Below are 23,475 nucleotides of genomic sequence, written 5' to 3' on the forward strand. Positions count from 1 at the left end.
ATTAAATCTATCCCTCCCTCATACCAATCCTTGGCAACCACTGACCTCTTTTCAGTTCTTATAATTTTGCCTTTTCCAGAATGCCCTATAATTAAAATCATATAATATGTAGTATGTAAAGTCTGGCTTCTTTTGCATTTGAGATTCATCCCTGTTGTTTTACATATCAGTAGTTGATTCCGTATCCTTCCATTGCACAGATATACCATTTTAAAAACTCCATCAGTTGAAGAGCATGTGGGGTTCTTCAAGTTCAGGGCAGTTATGAATAAAGCCACTATAAATATTAGCCTACAGGTTTTTCTGTGAACATACAAGTTTATCTCTCTTGGCTAAATATCTAAGAATAGGATTTCTGAGGCAAATTGTAAGTTGTATGTTTAATTGTTTTGATAGACTGCCAACTAATGTAATTTTGCATTTCTACCAGCAATGACTTGGGCTTCTTGTTGTTCTACATCCCTCATATTACTTGATATTGTCATTTATTTCATTTTAGCCATTCTGATGTGTGTAGAGTGGTATCTCACTTTGCTTTTAAATTGTGTTTCTCTAATGACTGATTAGGTTGAGTATCTTTTCATGTGCTTACCTGCCACCCATGTATCTTCTTTGTTAAAATGTCTCTTCAAATATTTTGCCCATATTTTCTGTTTTATTACTTATTTTTGAGAATTTAAAAAATATTGCCCTGGCACAGTGGCTCACACCTGTAATCACAGCACTTTCGGAGGCCGAGGGGTGGATCACAGGTCAGGAGATCGAGACCATCCTGGCTAACACAGTGAAACCCGTCTCTACTAAAAATATAAAAAAATTAGCCGGGCATAGTGGCAGGCGCCTGTAGAACCAGCTACTTGGGAGGTTGAGGCAGGAGAATGGCGTGAACCCGGGAGGCGGAGCTTGCAGTGAGCCAACATCATGCCACTGCACTCCAGCCTGGGCAACAGAGTGAGACTCTGCCTCAAAAAAAAAAAAATTATTGACCCAAGTCCTTAGTAAGATATGTGTTTTACAATATTGTCTCTAAGTCTGTGAATTTGTGAATTTTCTTTGCATTTGCCTAGCACTGCCTTTTGAAAAGCAGAAGTTTTTTATTTTGATGAAGTCCTATATTTCTTTTTGAATTGTACCTTTTTGGCATATCTAAGAAATTTTGCATAACCCAAAGTCACAAAGATTTTTTTGTTTTATTGTAGAAGTTTCATAGTTTAATTTTTAATTTTTTAAATCACAATCTAATAATTTTTATATCTAGCATTAAGTATGATTTCTTTTACATATAGATGCCCAACTGTTTCAGCTCCATTTGTTGAAATGACTATTATTTCTCCAGTCATGACTCAAGAAAGAATTATGTCATACTAATTCCCAGGAAATTGTAAGGGACAGACTCTGCTCCACAGCACCTGAGTTGAAAGAAGGAAGAAGGGAGGAAGAAAGGAAGCAGTGGTAGGCTCCCAGGTGAGAGGTATGTGGACAGCCATCCTGCTTCCAGATTCAGTGTCATAGGTTGGATATTATGGAAGTACCCAAGCTACAAATCTAGTCTTGGGCGTGTGCCTGGTTGTCACCTCCCCTGGTTGTGAAAGCAGCAGCATGCCCAGGCTGTGCATCACACACCGTGCACAAGATAAAAGCACTCCTCCCCTGGTCTCCTCATCCGCAGTCTCCTCAGGAACAGCCTTCGCCTGCCTCCTCAGCACCTGGTGAGTGTCCAGCAGGGGATGGGACTCAACTTGGGATGTTGGAACAGAAAACTAAGATCATAGCAGAAGAGAGGGAAATGGAGAGGTCTGAAACAAAAGCCCAGAGAAGACGGCAGAGAGGGTACCAATGCGGGAAGCGGGGCCAGGAGGGAGACCCTGCAGGATCTGACAGCAATTCCATGACCTGCAAAGGCCACAGAAGCTTATGATTCCTTCCCATCCTGTTTCTACTCAGGCTGGCACATGTTTCCTATGATATCCATTCTCCAGAATGCCTTTTTTCAGAAGGGTGCATTCCTAGAGACTCTTTGGAGAAACAGAAACATGGATGCCCACTTAGACTCACGCAATCTGTCCCAGGTGGAGAACAAAGTGAGAGGCATCTGACATGTTCCACCAACTCCACATCAGCTTGCCTCACCCTCCTGCAGCTTGTGCCTCAAGAGGCAGCTGGTCTTAGAGACTACATTGGACTGTAGATTTTGAACTTACAAATGGCTTTGTTTTGTCCAGGACAACTCAACTCCTGACAAGATGTCCTGCCAGCAGAACCAGCAGCAGTGCACACCCCCACTCAAGTGCCCCTCACCCAAGTGTCCCCCAAAGAGCCCAGCACAGTGTCTGCCTCCAGTTTCCTCTGGCTGTGCCCCAAGCTCCAGGGGCTGCAGTCCCAGCTCTGAGGGTGGCTGCTGCCTGAGCCACCACAGGCGCCACCACCGATGCCGGCGCCAGAGGTCCAACTCCTGTGACAGGGGCAGTGGTCAGCAAGGCGGGGGCTCCGGCTGCGGCCATGGTTCTGGAGGCTGCTGCTGACCTGGATCCTGATGCTGAGACAAGCGATTTTGGAGGAAACAAGAATGCCAAGGGCCCAGGAAAACCCCATCTTGATGCACGAGTTCCCAGATACCCTCTTCTGGCTTTCACAGGCTGAGCTGGGGGTTTTCCTGTGGAATGTCTGGGCTCTCCCCAGAAGGCACTTCCTATCTGATGTCCAGGATGTCACATGTTCCCTTACCCCTGTACCTGTGAAGGATTGGCAGTGTTTGTGCCTGACCTCGTCAAAAAATAAAGCTTCTTGTCCTCATTACCACTGGTGTCTCCCTTGGCATTTCATTCTGTCTCTCCCTACGTGGGGCTGGAAGTGTGCCCTCCCATCTGCCCCTGACATCCAGCACCACCACAAGGAAGATGCAGAATTCTAGCTCTAGGCTGCAAAATTCTGGAGTCTGTCCAGTTTTGTGCTGGAGTTGTGAGGTAGTGGGGGACAGGATGTGATGAGAGGGACTGTAGTGAGGCCTCTAACTGTCAGAAAAGAGAGACTGAAATGTGACTGTTCCTTTCATAATGGACTCCCCAGTCCTAGAAGGAGCTATGAGATGTTTCTGACATCCCAATTACAAAATGGTGAAGATGTAGCAGGCAATTATCAAAAAAAAAAAAAAGGCAGAATTAGCATTTCTTCTAAAGGGGTAAATTTGACTCTCCAAGGGACGTTTTTTGTTGTCAAAACTTAGAGAATTCTGGCATCTAGCGGGAGAGGCCAGGGATGCAGCTAAGCCTCCTACCAAGCATAGGACAGCCCCACAGTGCAGAATTATCTGACCCAAAAAGCCAATAATTGCAAAGCTGAAAACCTTTAGACTAAAATTAAAAGATGAGTAAAGAAAAAAATGGCCTCAGCTGTCTATAATCCCAGCGCTTTGGGAAGCTGAGGCAGGTGGATTACCTGAGGTCAGGAGTTTGAGACTGCCTGACCAGCATGGTGAAACCACATGTTATATGATTAGTCTCTACTAAAAATACAAAAAAAAAAAAAATAGCTCAGCGTAGTGGCAGATACCTGTAATCCCAGTTACTCAGGAGGCTGAGGCAGGAGAAGTGCTTGAACCTGGGAGGCAGAGGTCGCAATGAGCCCGTTGTGCCACTGAACTCCAGCCTGGGCCACAAGAGTGAAACTCCATCTCAAAAAAAGAAAACGAAAGAAAGAAAGAAAGAAAAAGCTGGTCTCAGGAAAAACAGGTAACAATTAAATTCCCAGAGACAGAAGGTGGAGGGAGTAGAATTAATTAAAGCTTAAGAAGTCCTGGGTCAGGGGAGAAATAGAGCTGAGAGCTTAGGGAATGTAGTAATGTGGAGGGTGTGGACTGAGACCATTAAGAAAAAGGAAGAGAGAAATGAGAAGTATTGCTAGGCTTATAAATTAGTATAATTGTAAGATCAAAAATTTATTTGCTTATTAGATGCTAGAAAACCCAAAGTGACTACTATGAACTCATTTAATTTTCTAACTCGATAAGCCACGTGCTCTTAATAATCATATTTTACAAACAGGGAAATTGTGGGTCCAACAGTTCTGCACAGGACCCAGGCCACAAAGCCAGTAAGTCCATGATCCTGGCTGATGCCACTTGTACCTTCCTGGAGACTTTTCAAGAGATTTCTAGAAACAATTAGTATTTTATACTTTACATTTATTTTGTCCTGTTTAACTTTGTGTTGTGTTCTTATTCTTGTTTGATTTTTTAAAATATGCAGAGCTAAGAGCCCAACTATGTGAATCATAACTTTAATAAAACTTTTTAAAAATTTTTCTCTGTCATATTTTGGATGTGTGATACTTAACCGCCCTCTAGGTTGAATTACTCCTTAGAGATGAGTCTCTGTCTGCCAGATTGTTGAAATACTAGCGTAGAGAAAACAGTTCATCAAAGCCATTCATACAGTTCTTAGAATAAGCCACAGGAACATCATAGGACATGAATTAAATTACAAATTGAAAATGTGGGAGAACTCTGTGTGGAGCTGGGTACAACAAGCAAAAACAAACAAATATAGATAGCACATTAGGAGTTTATTGAATCAAAAATATTCTTTTGAAAATATCAAACTGGCTATTTTTACTGCAAAGTCTAAGAACTCAGTATTTCTAAAATCTCTGGAATTTAGTAAAGAAAAAGGCTCTCAAGGAGTTTGATGTGAGAAATACTCTAACCAGTTCTGATCACTCTCCAGGTCAGCACAGTTGCTGAAGATAGGAATCACAACTGTCCTGTTTGATTCATCACCACAAGCTGCTTGTTACTCAAAACTGGAGACATTCTTGGGTAGCGCTCCACCATGGGACAGAAACAGTGTCAAGTCATGACTCAAATATGTCTCAAAAATACTGAGAATGCATAAGGTTGGCTGGGAGGTTGGAGTTGCTACCCTGTGTGTGAGGCCTTGCCACATGGACCCCACACCAAGGAACCCACAGATCTAGCCGGAACCACTCCACTAGTCCAGAAACTGAGGACCACTGTTTGGAGCAGTACTAGAACTGATGAGACAAATTCTTAACTGCATATCACCTGCAAGAGAAAAGATCCAGCCTTTGAAGAAATAAAGCCTGCCATCTGTCAAAGTCTATGGAAAGAGGATTGGAGGCTCAAAGCACCTATCAAGGTCAACCTCTTGATGTCAAATTGTCCACCAACTCCTACACACACTGAGATCACTCGGGAGGAAGAAGAAATAGGAGTTGGACCAACTTACGAAGTTGGAACCTGCAATACCAAGACACTCAAAGACAGATGTTAAGCAGTTCCTGATGCTGCCCCTAAAAGTGGACCCCAACAGGTCAACTAATAAAGACCACCTCGACCCAGCCAAGGATTCAATAGTTAATAATTAATAACTCATTTTAAAACTATTTATTAAACATTTACTATATACAGACACCACTACAAGTACTGGAGATACATTACAGAAAATGAACAAATAAGATGGTCTCAGGGAACTTCCAATCTAGTGGGTCCATTCAAGACAGTCCTCTGATTTGCTTGTAAAACAGCAAAGTAAGGTATCAACACCCCTCTATCCAGTTGGTTTCCCATATCTTTGGATTGAGGAGGCAGCAATGTAGCTTTGATAGACACAATGAAAGACACTCGCCTGAGAACAACATTGATGATTAAATATACTAGCTTTGCTATTGCAAAAAGCTCATGTAGTAACATCTTACTTTTATACCACAGGCAGCAATCAAGTAAGAATAAGGGATGAGTTGCTAGTGGTGATGGGAAGAATATTAGTGCACAAGAAGGCCTATGTTCTCAGACCCTTGCCAGTGGAAAAAGTAATGTTTGCACCAGTAGTATGAAGGTACTCTCATTTTCCTCCTGTTAGACCTTATCTCAAAGTGGGTAGCCACAACTATAGGCTTTCCTGTAGTAGGATAAACTACTACAGTAAGATAGTACAGTAAATACACATTTACTGTACTAATAATGTTTTCTCAAAAGTCATGTGTTTTTATTTAACTTTTATTTGAAGTTCAGGGGTACATGTGCAAGTTTGTTACACAGGTAAACTTGTGTCATGGGCATTTGTTGTACAAATTATTTTGTCACCCAGGTATTAAGTCTAGTACCCATTAGTCATTTTCCCTGATCCTCTCACTCCTTCTATTCCCCACCCTCTGGTAGGTACCTGTGTCTGTTGTCCTCTCTATGTGTCCATGTGTTCTCATTATTTACATCCCACTTACAAATGACAACATGCAGTATTTGGTTTTCTTTTCTTGTCTTACTTTGCTAAGGATAATGGCGTCCAGCTCCATCTATGTTTCTGCAAAAGACATGATCTCACTCTTTTTTATGGCTGCATAGTATTCTATGGTGTATATGTACCACATTTTCTTTATCCAGTCTATCTTTGATGAGCATTTAGGTTGATTCCATGTTTTTGCTATTGTGAATAGTGCTGCAATAAACATATGTGTACATGTGTCTTTATGATAGAATGATTTATATTATTTTGGGTATATACCCAGTAATGGAATTGCTGTGTTGAATGGCATTTCTGTCCTTAGGTCTTTTAGGAATAGCCACACTGTCTTCCACAGCGGTTGAACTAATTTACACTCACATCAACTATGTATAAGCATTCCTTTTTCTCTGCAACCTCACCAACACCTGCTATTTTTTGACTTTTTAATGACAGCCATTCTGACTGGTTTGAAATGATACCTCATTGCAGCTTTGATGTGAATTTCTCTAATGATCAGTGGGATGTTGGGCTTTTTAAAAATATGCTTGTTGACTGCATGCACCTCTTCTTTTGAAAAGTGTCTGTTCATGTCCTTTGCTTGCTTTTTAATTGTGTTGTTGTTGTTGTTGTTGTTGTTTTTCTTGTAGATTTGCTTAAGTTCCTTATAGATGCTAGATATTAGACTTTTGTCAGGTGCATAGTTTGCAAATATTTTCTCCCATCCTGTAGGTTGTCTGCTTACTGTGCTGGTAGTTTATTTTGCTGTGCAGAAGCTCTTTAGTTTAATTAGATCCCATTTGTCAATTTTTGCAATTGATTTTGGTGTCTTTGTCATAAAATCTTTGTCCATTCCTGTGTCCGGAATGGTATTGCCTAGGTTGTCTTCCAAAGTTTTTATATTTTTTAGGTTTCACATTTAAGTCTTTGATCCATCTTAAGTTGATTTTTGTATATGGTGTAAGGACAGAGTCTAGTTTCAATCTTCTGTATACGGCTAGCTAGTTATCCCAGCATCAATTATTGACTAGGAGTCTTTTCTCCATTGCTTGTTTTTGTCAGCTTTGTTGATACCAGATGGTTGTAGGTGTGTGGTCTTATTTTTTGGCTTTCTATTCTGAACCATTGGTGTATTTGTCTGAAAAAAATACACATTTTTAATTACATGTGTGATATAAAAGATTTGCCTTATTCTTGAGTACACTTACATTTCAGAAGAAAATGCATCTTTATTGTTATAATAAAATGCAATAGGAAAATTCTACAGAGCTGATTCAAATGCAATTTTTACAGGCATTAGTCACACATCAATTGCATTACATCAGGTATACATAATAACACTACCAAATGTATCTATAATTATTCACCTTCAATTAATTATAATTTACCTTTCAGATAAATTCTCCCTGGCTATCCCAGCCTGGGTGAATCATCTTCTTCTCTGACCCATGTCTGCAACTCAGAAACTTACAAAGTGAGTGGCTTACTGACACATCAGTCATCAGATGTAGGTTAGTTCCTTATCTCCATCTCTGGTTGCAGCTCTAATGTCTGTGGTCCACTGTGCTTTCATTCCTTTGTAGTTTTTTCTGTCTTCAAACACCTTTACCTTATGACAACTATCACCTGAAGAAATAAGAAAACAAAGTCAGAAATATCTGACTCCTCAACCTATGTTCTTAATGAACCTATTATTCTGGCCGCTTCTATCCTCCACATTCCGTCCTCAGACAGAAATTTTGTCCATTCCCCTTCTCTCTTCAGGGACACCTCTACCTCTTAGGTTTCATGAGTTTCTCTGTGTCTCCCTGACCAGAAGCTCCAAGGAGAGGTCAAACTCCTTATCCTTTTGTTACTGGTCCATGTCCATCTTCAGCTCCTATAGGTTGCCGACCTCACCTCAGCCACTGCCAAATGATACTGAATGACAACCTCTGGGCACACTGTGGAGACAGGAGACTGATACCCAAAAGCTCTTGCCTAAACCTCAGGACTCAACACACATTTTATGTATCTTTCATCATCTTGGGTCATAGTCATTTGATCACCTGTCCGTCTGCCCTGCTACACAGTGAGCTACTCAACCAGGACTACATCTCATTTATTTATGATGAGGTGTGTCCACCATCCAATGGATTGCATATCTATCACCATGTCCACTGTGTAATATCTGTTTTTTTCTTTTTTAGAGAATAGAAGAAAGTAAAGAAGGAATGTATAAAGAAAGAGAGGGGGAGACCAAAAGAGGATGAGAGAAAGAGAAGAAAACACACCAACAACAAGCTTAAGAAATAGGTACCTGGACAGTCGGGGCATCCCAGTTCCTTCTCTTAGAAAAACAGTCTTTCCTCGCCTCCGCCCACACCCAACCTACTACCAGGACCCTGCAGCCTATAAGCAAACAACATAGAACCTGGTAACAAGATCCTGTCCAGACAGTCTATGAACTAGAACTTCCTGAGACACCCGCCTCTTTCCTCAAGGTGTTCAGACAGATAGTCTCTGACCACCAAGCATCAGTCACTAAGGTGCCCCCAGCTCAGGCCCAGGCAAAAGCCTCGGACTCCTTGGTGTGACAAAGACAGGTAAAGAAATAGAAGAGGATAGTAGAAGTTGAGACTAGAGAAATCAGCCAGTTCCTGACCAGCCAGAGACTAGTACTGTAGTCAAAGAATTTTTTGTTCGTTCTGTGGACAACAGGTACGTATGTATGTAAGCCCATAGTGATCTCATTCTCCAACCTCCAGTTTTTTCTCTTCCATCTCATGTAATCTGATCCTCTCAAACCTGACTGTACATCAGAATCACCTGGGAGATAGTAAAACCCTGATGCCTAGGCCAAGCCAACCAGCGTCTTGAGGGATGAAACTCAGAGTTTTGTATTTTTTAAAAACCCTCCGAGATGATGCCAATGTGCAGCCAAAGCTGAAAACTTCTGAGGTAGAAAGCTCTCTTTTCTACCCAGAAATTTCACCCTCTCTGATCGCCTGGCATCCATCTTCTCCCTACCTCCCCCACCCCCATCTCCTGCTTTCTATATGTGACTTTGTGAAATAACAAAACCTTCTTCAACTTTATCTGCCTTCCCTACACCACTCTTAGCAACTCAAAGTCCCCTGGACGATTGGAGGTCTGACCCACTCCTCAGCACTTCAGACCCACCACGACCTGTACTGAAAATTGGAGCCCAGCTCAAAGGTAAAGAAAGATCATGTTACAGACCACCCAGATTACAGAACTGAAGGGTTTGAGGGTGACATAGGGTTTGGAGACAAAACTTTTCATTGTTGACGTCTGAAGTCTTTCACATTTTTTGCCACAAAGCCCTGATTTTACAGTGATGATTAGCTCCAAGAAGGAATGTTTTCCTAAATGCAGTTTAAAAAATATTATGCAATTCATGAAATTGAGTATTGATTTATTTGTTGACTGATATTGGAAAGAGAGGAAGAACCAAGAGAGATCCTTGGCAGGAAAATCTTCCAAAGGTCTCTGAACAAGTTTATTAAGTAGTCCGAACTCAGTGTCAGATACAAATAGGGATTTATTTTTCCTCCAGTCTCTGTCTTCTACTATGTTATACTGACTCTACTTTGATGATATCTCAAGTGTGTTTCAGGGCTTTCCAATCATTTTTTAGGTACTCAGGGAGCACCCCATCCTGTCCAGCTGGATATAACTCTGAATAAGAATATTAACTCTTCCCTCTCCAACCCAGCACAGCCCACTGTCTCCTAAAGGACTGTGTGGAAAACAGACATCTAGTGTGTAGAAAAGAGACACGGTCCGCTCCATCATGTATTGTCCACCTCCTCCTGCCCCCTGTGGGTTCCCTTTATTCTGCACTGTTTTGAGGCTGGAATGAGAAAAGCTGGAATGATGAAGCAAATATCTCATATTTGGCTGGTACTGCTAGTGTCTCTCAGTGGCTGCATCCTCTCTGTGCTGACCCATGAGGGCTCTCTTACCAGATAAATGACTGATTTCTTTAAGGAATCTTTAGCACAGTGGCCTCATGTGAAAAATTTGGACTCTTTTGACACTCTCCTACACTCTTAGCCCCATTGGTACAGGCCTCTTGCCTTGCTAGTCACATTCCTAACAGGACTGTGGCAGTACAGCTATGCCTAGCTGCCCTCCAAACTGTCCACTGGCTCAGGGAAACTCATGAACTCTGGCCATGTCAATCAGTAAGGGACTGGCTGCTTCTCTTTTCCCCATTCTCCTTTCCATTTTCTCTTTCCAAATATTTTTCACTCTTCAGAAGAGCCAGACAACTGTTCAGCAAGTCCACTGATGATGCTGAGGCCTGAAATTTCATTCTTCCTGGGCTGTGTGTGTGTTTGTGTGTGTGTGTGTGTTTTATCATTTTGTTTTGTTTTGTTTTGAGATGGAATCTCATTCTGCCACCCAGGCTGGAGTGCAGTGGTGAAATCTCAGCTCACTGCAACCTCTGTCTCCCTGGTTCAAGTGATTCTCCTGCTTCAGCCTCCTGGGTAGCTGGGATTACAGGCACCAGCCAACACACCCAGCTGATTTTTGTATTTTTAGTAGAGATGGGGTTTCACCACATTGGCAAGGCTGGTCTTGAACTTCTGACCTCAAGTGATCCACCCACCTTCGCCTCCCAAAGTGCTGAGATTACAGGCATGAGCCACCGCTCCCAGCCAAGTCTTTCCGTTTTTTAGGCTTGATAAGTTCTACAATTTGTCCCCTTGAAATTCCTATGACTTTTCCTCTAGTGGAGGGTGAGAGTAATAACCTGTTGCTTCCCCACGTGAAATGTAAGGGGGAAATCCACAGCATTCTATCCAGTTTTGGAAACTTCTCATCATTATAACAAGGGAAGAGTGATAGCATCAGGGCTCCTTCCAACCTCTTTATAAGGTGGAGAGTTATTTGTGCCTATTGTTTACAACTTGGTGGTTATTTTTGTCAAATCTCAATAAAACAGGAAAAGCTTAATCTTACTTTCTCATATATGACCTGGATATTATATGGAAGTATCTCTGTGGTGATGAGAAGAGCTGTATATCTCAAAATAATAATGCTTATTGGATGTGAAGTTTGTGACCCAGATGACAAACTAGGGACGCATGTTTTCACTTAAGAAGAGAAGGTTGGGAATGATTGAGCAAGGATCTCCAAAAATCTGCTCTTCCATTAAAAACACCTTGAAAATGAAAAATTGTGAAAATCAACTTTTGCAAAACTCTGGAGATTTTACCAAAGGCTTGCAAAAATATTAAGAGTGTTCACTTAAGAAAAGCAGTTGCATATGGGTAAGAGTAGTGAGTTTTGTGACATTTTAACTTGCCCTATTGTCATCTCCCTGTTCCCAGTGCCATCATAGTCTTGAAATCTAAAATCCTAGTAGCACATGGAGGTAACAGAACATATCTGACATTATCCGAAAACCCCATCCCTAGAGAAAGGTCATTATCTGACTATAAAGCACATAATGAAGATCCCATTCCCATTTCCCCTAGAAATCCCAACTGGCAGAGTTTGTTTTCATTCCAGTTGACTCAGAGCTCTCTCACTGCAAACAGCTTTTACCCCAGGGTGTTTGCCAAAAACAATCAGTAAAAAATGTTTAGCATCACAGGCACCTGTGATGGTGACAATAGTTGGGCAAACCAGAAGTTGACCAAACACTTAGATGGAAAATCTGAGTAATGAGATTTTCATAGAGAGTTTAAAAAATCTATGACATATTTCTGGAAATCTAGGATCTTATGTGGACTTACAAGGCTGTGTGCATGCACAGAAAAGACCTGGTAAGACCCAAATATCTCAACTTTGACTGATCTTGAAGTTCCATACAAGCAGGAAATGAAACCTAAGACAGATTTGTAAACTGTCTTCTTAAGTCTTGAAAACATGCCTCAACATACACAGAGAAAATCTCTGCAAAGGTTGAAAGACATTAACTCAAGGCATTTAAGGAAATCTCTACTAAGCTAACTGAGTAGGGAGTTCAATGACCACACACAATAAAGAATACAGATTTTACGAAATTGGTTCAGGAAAGTCACAAAGCAAATGAACAATGAAAACAAACAGCAACAAACCCTAGAGAGGGTTGGGAAATTTGATTTCCAGGATTTTATATGATTTTCAATGTCCAATTATTAACCAAAAAAAAAGAGAGAGAGAGAGACAACTACAAATAAACAAGAAAGTGTGGCCTACACAAGGGGCAAGGTCCAGGGAGGTAGTCAAGAGAGACAGTCCCTGAGGAAGTTTAAACATTGGGCTTACTAGACAAAGATAAAAATCCACTATTTTAAATGTGCTTAAAGTACTAAAATAGACTATATCTTAAGAATTAAAAGAAAATATAAGAATATTGTCTTGCCAAATAGATAATAACAATAAAGAATTAAAAAGAATTTCTTAAAACAACCAAATAGAAATTTGAGGTTTGAAAAATACAATAACTGGCCGGGCGCGGTGGCTCAAGCCTGTAATCCCAGCACTTTGGGAGGCCGAGACGGGCGGATCACAAGGTCAGGAGATCGAGACCATTCTGGCTAACATGGTGAAACCCCGTCTCTACTAAAAAATACAAAAAACTAGCCGGGCGAGGTGGTGGGAGCCTGTAGTCCCAGCTACTCGGGAGGCTGAGGCAGGAAAATGGTGTAAACCCGGGAGGCGGAGCTTGCAGTGAGCTGAGATCCAGCCACTGCACTCCAGCCTGGGCGACTGAGCGAGACTCTGTCTCAAGAAAAATACAATAACTGAAATTTAAAATTGACTAGAAGGACTCAACAGCAGGTTTGAACTGGAAGAACAAATCAGTGAACTAGAAGATAGGTCAATTGTGATTATCCAACCTAAAGAACAGAAAGAAATAAGATTGAATAAAAAGTAACAGAGCCTCAGAGGCCTGTGGATACCCATCAAGCACACCAACATATTTATAATAAGAATCCCAGAAGGAGATGAGAGAAATAAAAAGACAGAAAGAATATTCAAAGGAATAACAGTTAATTACTTATCAAATTTAATGAAAAATATTAATCTACACATCTAAGAAGATCAACAAACTCCTAGCAGGGTATAGTCAAAGAGCTCCATACCTAAACACATCATAGTACAAATGTCAAAAGGCAAAGAGAATTTTTAAAACAGCAAAAGAGAAAAGACCCATGAAATACAAAAAAAAAATGTTAATAACATTAACAGCTGGTTTCTCATCAGAAACCATGGAGGACAGAAGCCAGTCCGATAACATATTCAAAGTGCTAAAGAAAAAAAAAAAAGTAAACCAAGAGTTCTATATCCAGCAAAACTATTCTCTAAAAATTAAGACATTCCCAGATAAACAAAAATTGAGAAAATATTTTTCCAGAAATCCTGCTCTACAAAAAATACTAAAAGGATTAATTCAGTCTGAAATGAAATAACACTAGACAGTATTTGAAATTTTTATGAAGAAATGAAGAGCAATGGTAACGTTAACTACCTGGTAAATATAAAAGATAGTATAAACGTATTTTGTGCTTTTAAGTCTTTTTTCTCCAATTTGATTTGAAAGACAACTGCATAAAGAAATACTTATAGAGGGGCGGAGCAAGATGGCCGAATAGGAACAGCTCCAGTCTCCAACTCCCAGCGCGAACGACACAGAAGACTGGTGATTTCTGCATTTTCAACTGAGGTACTGGGGTCATCTCACTAGGGAGTGCCAGAAAATCGGTGCTGGTCAGCTGCTGCAGCCTGACCAGCGAGAGCTGAAGCAGGGCGAGGCATTGCCTCACCTGGAAGCGCAAGGGGGAAGGGAATCCATTTTCCTAGCCAGGGGAACTGAGACACACAACACCTGGAAAATCGGGTAACTCCCACCCCAATACTGCGCTTTAAGCAAACAGGCACACCAGGAGAGTATATCCCACACCTAGCTGGGAGGGTCCCACGCCCACGGAGCCTCCCTCATTGCTAACACAGCAGTCTGCGGCAATCTATCCACAAGGCAGCAGCGAGGCTGGGGGAGGGGCGCCCGCCATTGCCGAGGCTTAAGTAGGTAAACAAAGCCGCTGGGAAGCTCGAACTGGGTGGAGCTCACAGCAGCTCAAGGAAGCCTGCCTGTCTCTGTAGACTCCACCTCTGGGGACAGCCCACAGCTGAAGACCAACAGGGGAAGCAGCGGGGGCCTGTGCAGACGCGAACGACTCTGTCTGACAGCTTTGGGGAGAGCCATGGATCTCCCAACGGGGAGGTTGTGATCTCAGAACGGACAGACTGCCTGCTCAGGTGGGTCCCTGACCCCTGAGTAGCCTAGCTGGGAGACATCCCCCACTAGGGGCAGTCTGACACCCCACACCTCACAGGGTGGAGTACACCCCTGAGAGGAAGCTTCCAAAGGAAGAATCAGACAGGTACACTCGCTGTTCAGCAATATTCTATCTTCTGCAACCTCTGCTGCTGAAACCCAGGCAAACAGGGTCTGGGGTGGACCTCAAGCAATCTCCAACAGACCTATACCTGAGGGTCCTGACTGTCAGAAGGAAAGCTATCAAACAGGAAGGACACCTATACCAAAACCCCATCAGTATGTCACCATCATCAAAGACCAGAGACAGATAAAACCACAAAGATGGGGAAAAAGCAGGGCAGAAAAGCTGGAAATTCAAAAAATAAGAGCGCATCTCCCCCTGCAAAGGAGCGCAGCTCATCGCCAGCAACGGATCAAAGCTGGTCAGAGAATGACTTTGACGAGATGAGAGAAGAAGGCTTCAGTCCATCAAACTTCTCAGAGCTAAAGGAGGAATTACGTACCCAGCACAAAGAAACTAAAAATCTTGAAAAAAGAGTGGAAGAATTGACAGCTAGAATAATTAATGCAGAGAAGGTCATAAACGAAATGACAGAGATGAAAACCATGACACGAGAAATACGTGACAAATGCACAAGCTTCAGTAACTGACTCGATCAACTGGAAGAAAGAGTATCAGCGATTGAGGATCAAATGAATGAAATGATGCGAGAAGAGAAACCAAAAGAAAAAAGAAGAAAAAGAAATGAACAAAGCCTGCAAGAAGTATGGGATTATGTAAAAAGACCAAATATACGTCTGATTGGGGTGCCTGAAAGTGAGGGGGAAAATGGAACCAAGTTGGAAAACACTCTTCAGGATATCATCCAGGAGAACTTCCCCAACCTAGTAGGGCAGGCCAACATTCAATTCAGGAAATACAGAGAATGCCACAAAGATACTCCTCCGAAGAGCAACTCCAAGACACATAATTGCCAGATTCACCAAAGTTGAAATGAAGGAAAAATCTTAAGGGCAGCCAGAGAGAAAGGTGGGTTACCCACAAAGGGAAGCCCATCAGACTAACAGCAGATCTCTCGGCAGAAAGTCTACAAGCCAGAAGAGAGTGGGGGCCAATATTCAACGTTCTTAAAGAAAAGAATTTTCAACCCAGAATTTCATATCCAGCCAAACTAAGTTTCATAAGTGAAGGAGAAATAAAATCCTTTACAGATAAGCAAATGCTTAGAGATTTTGTCACCACCAGGCCTGCCTTTATCTAAAATCTTACAAGAGACCCTGAAGGAAGCCCTAAACATGGAAAGGAACAACCGGTACCAGCCATTGCAAAAACATGCCAAAATGTAAAGACCATCGAGGCTAGGAAGAAACTGCATCAACTAACGAGCAAAATAACCAGTTAATATCATAATGACAGGATCAAGTTCACACATAACAATATTAACCTTAAATGTCAATGGACTAAATGCTCCAATTAAAAGACACAGACTGGCAAACTGGATAAAGAGTCAAGACCCATCAGTCTGCTGTATTCAGGAGACCCATCTCACATGCAGAGACATACATAGGCTCAAAATAAAGGGATGGAGGAAGATCTACCAAGCAAATGGAGAACAAAAAAAAGCAGGGGTTGCAATCCTAGTCTCTGATAAAACAGACTTTAAACCATCAAAGATCAAAAGAGACAAAGAAGGCCATTACATAATGGTAAAGGGATCAATTCAACAGGAAGAGCTAACTATCCTAAATATATATGCACCAATACAGGAGCACCCAGATTCATAAAGCAAGTCCTTAGAGACTTACAAAGAGACTTAGACTCCCATACAATAATAATGGGAGACTTCAACACTCCACTGTCAACATTAGACAGATCAACGAGACAGAAAGTTAACAAGGATATCCAGGAATTAAACTCATCTCTGCACCAAGCGGACCTAATAGACATCTATAGAACTCTCCACCCCAAATCAACAGAATATACATTCTTCTCAGCACCACATCGCACTTATTCCAAAATTGACCACATAATTGGAAGTAAAGCACTCCTCAGCAAATGTCAAAGAACAGAAATTATAACAAACTGTCTCTCAGACCACAGTGCAATCAAACTAGAACTCAGGACTAAGAAACTCAATCAAAACCGCTCAACTACATGGAAACTGAACAACCTGCTCCTGAATGACTACTGGGTACACAACGAAATGAAGGCAGAAATAAAGATGTTCTTTGAAACCAATGAGAACAAAGATACAACATACCAGAATCTCTGGGACACATTTAAAGCAGTGTGTAGAGGGAAATTTATAGCACTAAATGCCCACAAGAGAAAGCAGGAAAGATCTAAAATTGACACTCTAACATCACAATTAAAAGAACTAGAGAGGCAAGAGCAAACACATTCAAAAGCTAGCAGAAGGCAAGAAATAACTAAGATCAGAGCAGAACTGAAGGAGATAGAGACACAAAAAACCCTCCAAAAAATCAGTGAATCCAGGAGTTGGTTTTTTGGAAAGATCAACAAAATTGACAGACCACTAGCAAGACTAATAAAGAAGAAAAGAGAAAGGAATCAAATAGACGCAATAAAAAATGATAAAGGGGATATCACCACCGACCCCACAGAAATACAAACAACCATCAGAGAATACTATAAACGCCTCTACGCAAATCAACTAGAAAATCTAGAAGAAATGGATAATTCCTGGACACTTACACTCTCCCAAGACTAAACCAGGAAGAAGTTGAATCCCTGAATAGACCAATAGCAGGCTCTGAAATTGAGGCAACAATTAATAGCCTACCCACCAAAAAAAGTCCAGGACCAGATGGATTCACAGCTGAATTCTACCAGAGGTACAAGGAGGAGCTGGTACCAGTCCTTCTGAAACTATTCCAATCAATAGAAAAAGAGGGAATCCTCCCTAACTCATTTTATGAGGCCAACATCATCCTGATACCAAAGCCTGGCAGAGACACAACAAAAAAAGAGAATTTTAGACCAATATCCCTGATGAACATCGATGCAAAAATCCTCAATAAAATACTGGCAAACCGGATTCAGCAGCACATCAAAAAGCTTATCCACCATGATCAAGTGGGCTTCACCCTGGGATGCAAGGCTGGTTCAACATTCGCAAATCAATAAACATAATCCAGCATATAAACAGAACCAAAGACAAGAACCACATGATTATCTCAATAGATGCAGAAAAGGCCTTTGACAAAATTCAACAGCCCTTCATGCTAAAAACGCTCAATAAATTCGGTATTGATGGAACGTACCTCAAAATAATAAGAGCTATTTATGACAAACCCACAGCTAATATCATACTGAATGGGCAAAAACTGGAAAAATTCCCTTTGAAAACTGGCACAAGACAGGGATGCCCTCTCTCACCACTCCTATTCAACATAGTGTTGGAAGTTCTGGCTAGGGCAATCAGGCAAGAGAAAGAAATCAAGGGTATCCAGTTAGGAAAAGAAGAAGTCAAATTGTCCCTGTTTGCAGATGACATGATTGTATATTTAGAAAACCCCATTGTCTCAGCCCAAAATCTCCTTAAGCTGATAAGCAACTTCAGCAAAGTCTCAGGATACAAAATTAATGTGCAAAAATCACAAGCATTCTTATACACCAGTAACAGACAAGCAGAGAGCCAAATCATGAATGAACTTCCATTCACAATTGCTTCAAAGAGAATAAAATACCTAGGAATCCAACTTACAAGGGATGTAAAGGACCTCTTCAAGGAGAACTACAAACCACTGCTCAGTGAAATCAAAGAGGACACAAACAAATGGAAGAACATACATAGGAAGAATCAATATCGTGAAAATGGCCATACTGTCCAAGTTATTTATAGATTCAATGCCATCCCCATCAAGCTACCAATGAGTTTCTTCACAGAATTGGAAAAAACTGCTTTAAAGTTCATATGGAACCAAAAAAGAGCCCGCATTGCCAAGACAATCCTAAGTCAAAAGGACAAAGTTGGAGGCGTCACGCTACCTGACTTCAAACTATACTACAAGGCTACAGTAACCAAAACAGCATGGTACTGGTACCAAAACAGAGATATAGAACGATGGAACAGAACAGAGTCCTCAGAAATAATACCACACATCTACAGCCATCTGATCTTTGACAAACCTGAGAGAAACAAGAAATGGGGAAAGGATTCCCTATTCAATAAATGGTGCTGGGGAAATTGGCTAGCCATAAGTAGAAAGCTGAAACTGGATCCTTTCCTTACCCCTTATACGAAGATTAATTCAAGATGGATTAGAGACTTAAATGTTAGACCTAATACCATAAAAACCCTAGAAGAAAATCTAGGTAGTACCATTCAGGACATAGGCATGGGCAAGGACTTCATGTCTAAAACACCAAAAGCAACGGCAACAAAAGCCAAAATTGACAAATGGGATCTAATTAAACTAAAGAGCTTCTGCACAGCAAAAGAAACTACCATCAGAGTGAACAGGCAACCTACAGAATGGGAGAAAATTTTTGCAACCTACTCATCTGACAAAGGGCTAATATCCAGAATCTACAAAGAACTCAAACAAATTTACAACAAAAAAACAAACAACCCCATCAAAAAGTGGGCAAGGATATGAACAGACATTTCTCAAAAGAAGACATTCATACAGCCAACAGACACATGAAAAAATGCTCATCATCACTGGCCATCAGAGAAATGCAAATCAAAACCACAATGAGATACCATCTCACACCAGTTAGAATGGCAATCATTAAGAAGTCAGGAAACAACAGGTGTTGGAGAGGATGTGGAGAAATAGGAACACTTTTACACTGTTGGTGGGATTGTAAACTAGTTCAACCATTATGGAAAACAGTATGGCAATTCCTCAAGGATCTAGAACTAAATGTACCATATGACCCAGCCATCCCACTACTGGGTATATACCCAAAGGATTATAAATTATTCTACTACAAAGACACATGCACACGTATGTTTATTGCGGCACTATTCACAATAGCAAAGACTTGGAATCAACCCAAATGTCCATCTGTGACAGACTGGATTAAGAAAATGTGGCACATATACACCATGGAATACTATGCAGCCATCAAAAAGGATGAGTTTGCGTCCTTTGTAGGGACATGGATGCAGCTGGAAACCATCATTCTTAGCAAACTATCACAAGAACAGAAAACCAAACACCGCATGTTCTCACTCATAGGTGGGAACTGAACAATGAGATCACTTGGACTCGGGAAGGGGAACATCACACACTGGGGCCTATCATGGGGAGGGAGGAGGAGGGAGGGATTGCATTGGGGAGTTATACATGATATAAATGATGAATTGATGGGTGCTGATGAGTTGATGGGTGCAGCACACCAACATGGTATAAGTATACATATGTAACAAACCTGCACGTTATGCACATGTAACCTAGAACTTAAAGTATAATTTTAAAAATTTTTTTAAAAAAAGTAATACTTATAGAGCTGCAATGATGGCCTTCTAATGTAAAGATATGATTTATATGAAAATAACAGAATACAGAAGGGGGAGGGAACAAACCTACACAGGAACAAAGTTTTGCATGCTATCAAAATTAAGTTGGTATTGATCTGAGTTATAATCGCTCTAAGTTAAGATGTTAATAAGAACTCCCAATGAAATCACTAAGAAAATAACTCAAAAAATATACTAAAATATATAACATTGAAATTAAAAGGGTACACTACAAAATGCCTCTTCAACAAAAAACAAAGCTATAGTGAAGAAAAAGAGGGGCAAAGAAAGTTATAAAATATATAGAAAATAAATAGTAAATGGTAGATAAAAATTCTACCTTAATAGTAATTACATTAATTGTGAATAGATTAAATACCCCAATCAAAAGGCTAAAACTGGCAAAGTAGATAAAATAGCATGAACTAACTATACGCTGTCTATAAGACACAGATTTTAGGCTCAAAGACAAAATAGATTCAAATAAAAGGTAGAAAAACATACACCATGCAATGGTAATCAAGAGATCTGGAGTGGCTATACTAATACTGGACAAAATAGACTTTAAGATGAAATTAACAGCAGAGGCAAAAAGGACATTTTATAATGATAAAAGGATCCATATCTATTAAAGAAATAATTATTATACATATATATGCACCTAATAATGGAGTCCCAAATTACATGTAGCAAAAACTAACAAAATTGAAGGGAGAAACAGACAACTCATAAACAATTTAACAATAATAGTTGAAGTTTTCATACTCCACTTTCATTAATGGAAGAACAACTAGGAAGAAAATCAACAAAGAAACTGAAGACTTTAACAACACTATAAACCAATTAGATCTAACAGACATCTTGTTGAACACTCCAACCACAATAGCAGAATACACATTTTTCTCAATTGCACATGGAAAATTCTGCAGGATAGACCATTTGTTGGGTCATAAAAGTAGTGTCATTAAATTTTAAAACACTGAAATCATACAAAGTATCATCCCTAACCACAGTAGAAAGAAACTAGAAATCAATAACAGAAGGAAAACTAGAAAATTCAGAAATGTCTTAAGCAACCAATGAGTTCAGATAGAAATCACAAGGAAAATTAGAAAATACTTTGAGATGAATGAAAATAAAAATACAACTTACCAAAAATTATGGGATACAGCAAAGGAAATGCTTAGAGGGAAATATATGGCTGCAAATGCCTACATTAAGGAAGAAGAAAAATCTCAAATCAATTACCTAACCTTCTGCCTTAGAACACTGAAAAAAAAGAAGAAACTAAACATAAAGCAGGAGGAAGGAAATAATAAAGATTAAGTTCATAGCTGCATTATTCACAATAACCAAAAATTGGAGCTAACTCAAATGTCCATCACTTGATGAATGGCTAAATAAAATGTGCTAAGTTCATGAAGTGAAATATTACTCAACCATAAAGAAGAATGGAGTTCTGATACACACTACAACATGGATAGATCTTAAACAATATGTTAAGTGAAAGAAGCTAATGCAAAATGCCATGTGGAATGAGGAGTGACTACTAATGGGTGGTGATAAAAACAATTGCTTCAAGGAAGGTAGGATTGCAACCTCCAGCAGGCCTTAATGAGAATAAGGTATACAGGCATCAGACCTTCCTGGTTCCCTCTTGTCAAGCATCTTGGTGAGTGCACAGGAAGTTGATGAATGGATAGTCCCAAGGGTGTGCCTGGCTGTCACCTCCCTGGTTGTGAAAGCAGCAGCATGCCCAGCCTGTACATCACATACCCTGCACAGGATAAAAGCACTCCTGCCCTGGGCTCCACATCCGCAGTCTCCTCAGGAACAGCCTCCTCCTGCCTACTCTGCACCCGGTAAGTGTTCAGCAGGGGACAGGGCTTGATATGGGATGTTAGAACAGAAAGCTAAGCCATAGCAGAAGAGATGGAAACAGAGAAGTTTGAAACAAAGACCCAGATACGGGGCTGTGAGAGAGCAGCAATGGGGGAAGTGGGCAGGAGGGAGACCCTGCAGGAGCTGACAGCAATTCCATGACCTGCAAAGGCCACAGAGCTCAGGATTCCCTCCCATCCTCTTTCTACTCAGGCAGGCACATTTCCTGTAACATCCATTCTACGGAATTCTTTTTCCCAAAAGGGTGCATCCCCTAGGGGTTCTTTGGAGAAACAGAAACACACACGCCCACTTAGACTGACAGCAATCTGTCCAGGGTGGAAAGCAATGTGAGAAGTATCTGGCATGTCCCACCAACTCCACATCAGCTTCCCTCACGCTCCTGCAGCTCTTGCCTCAGGAGGCAGCTGGTCTTAGAGACATTGGACCGTAGATTTTAAACTAACAAGTGGCTTTGTTTCAGCCAGGACAACTCAACTCCTGACAAGATGTCCTGCCAGCAGAACCAGCAGCAGTGCCAACCTCCACCCAAGTGCCCCTCACCCAAGTGCCCCCCAAAGAGCCCAGCACAGTGTCTGCCTCCAGCTTCCTCTGGCTGTGCTCCAAGCTCTGGGGGCTGTGGCCCCAGCTCCGAGAGCGGCTGCTTCCTGAGCCACCACAGGCACCACCACCGATGCTGGCGCCAGAGGTCCAACTCCTGTGACAGGGGCAGTGGTCAGCAAGGTGGGGGCTCTGCCTGTGGCCATGGTTCTGGGGGCTGCTGCTGATCCAGATCCTGATGCCGAGATAAGAGATCTTTGGAGGAAACAAGAATCCCAAGGGGTCAGGAACAGCCCCATCCTGACGCACGCTTTCCCAGATACTCTCTTCTGACTTTCACAGGCTGAGCTGAGGGTTTTCCAGTGGGGCATCTGAGCTCTCCCCTGAAGGCACTTCCTGTTTTAAATCCAGGATGTCATATGTCCCCCTACCCCTGTACCTGCCAAGGATTGGCAGTGCTTGTGCCCAACCTTATCAAAAAATAAAGTTTCTTGTCCTCATTACCAACGGCGTCTCACTGGGCATTTCACTGTCTCTCTCCTCAGCTCCTTAGTCAGTACCACCCAGCTCAGGAGGCAAACCTTAGCTCTGCACCAGGAAAACATAGTGGATCTGACCCTGCTCCACTGATGGAAGGGAAGGGAAGAGTTTCATGTTGTAGTGGGAGGGAGAGAAGGATACAGGTTGTGTTGGTTTGAGGCCCTGAAAGTCAACTTCAAACTCAAAGAGGGTATCAGTGCAAAAACTGACTTTTCCTGTAAAATCTGAGAGGACATTAATACAGTTGGGGAATTTCCAATGTTTGACAAAAGATCACTAGTTTGTTTTGATGAGCCATTTCTGGGGTGCTAACTAAGAAACAGGAAATCAAGAGGCAAAGAAACAGAAAATAGGCGGAGGAGAAGCAGAATCAAAAGATGGAGGGAAGAGAGGTAAGCCTGGGGAAGAAGTATAACTCAGTGACTGAAAATCCAGGGAGAGAGATGAAAGCTGAGAGAGGTGCTTAAATTAATAAGATAATGGA

General features: G+C 41.3%; 2 protein-coding genes across 3 annotated transcripts; both read left to right on the forward strand.

The window, feature by feature from the left end:
• Nucleotides 1-1,667: 1,667 nt before the first annotated feature.
• On the forward strand, nt 1,668-2,799 carry LOC117075821 (late cornified envelope protein 3D-like). Its single transcript, XM_033198552.1, has 2 exons — nt 1,668-1,709; nt 2,223-2,799. The coding sequence occupies exon 2, from the start codon at nt 2,244-2,246 to the stop codon at nt 2,520-2,522; it is 279 nt and encodes a 92-aa protein (XP_033054443.1). The 5' UTR covers nt 1,668-1,709; nt 2,223-2,243; the 3' UTR covers nt 2,523-2,799.
• On the forward strand, nt 1,680-22,958 carry LOC117075820 (late cornified envelope protein 3D). 2 transcript variants are annotated; one of them, XM_033198551.1, is made up of 2 exons: nt 1,680-1,709; nt 22,375-22,958. In XM_033198551.1, exon 2 carries the CDS (start codon nt 22,400-22,402, stop codon nt 22,676-22,678), a length of 279 nt encoding a protein of 92 aa, XP_033054442.1. In that variant the 5' UTR covers nt 1,680-1,709; nt 22,375-22,399; the 3' UTR covers nt 22,679-22,958. The 2 variants fall into 2 exon arrangements, with proteins under 2 accessions (XP_033054442.1, XP_033054441.1); XM_033198550.1 differs by lacking the exon at nt 1,680-1,709 and adding an exon at nt 21,809-21,871.
• The last annotated feature ends 517 nt before the right edge of the window (nt 22,959-23,475 follow it).

This window comes from Trachypithecus francoisi, unplaced genomic scaffold (assembly GCF_009764315.1).
Source record: "Trachypithecus francoisi isolate TF-2019V2 unplaced genomic scaffold, Tfra_2.0 Lachesis_group5, whole genome shotgun sequence".
Lineage (NCBI taxonomy): Eukaryota > Metazoa > Chordata > Mammalia > Primates > Cercopithecidae > Trachypithecus > Trachypithecus francoisi.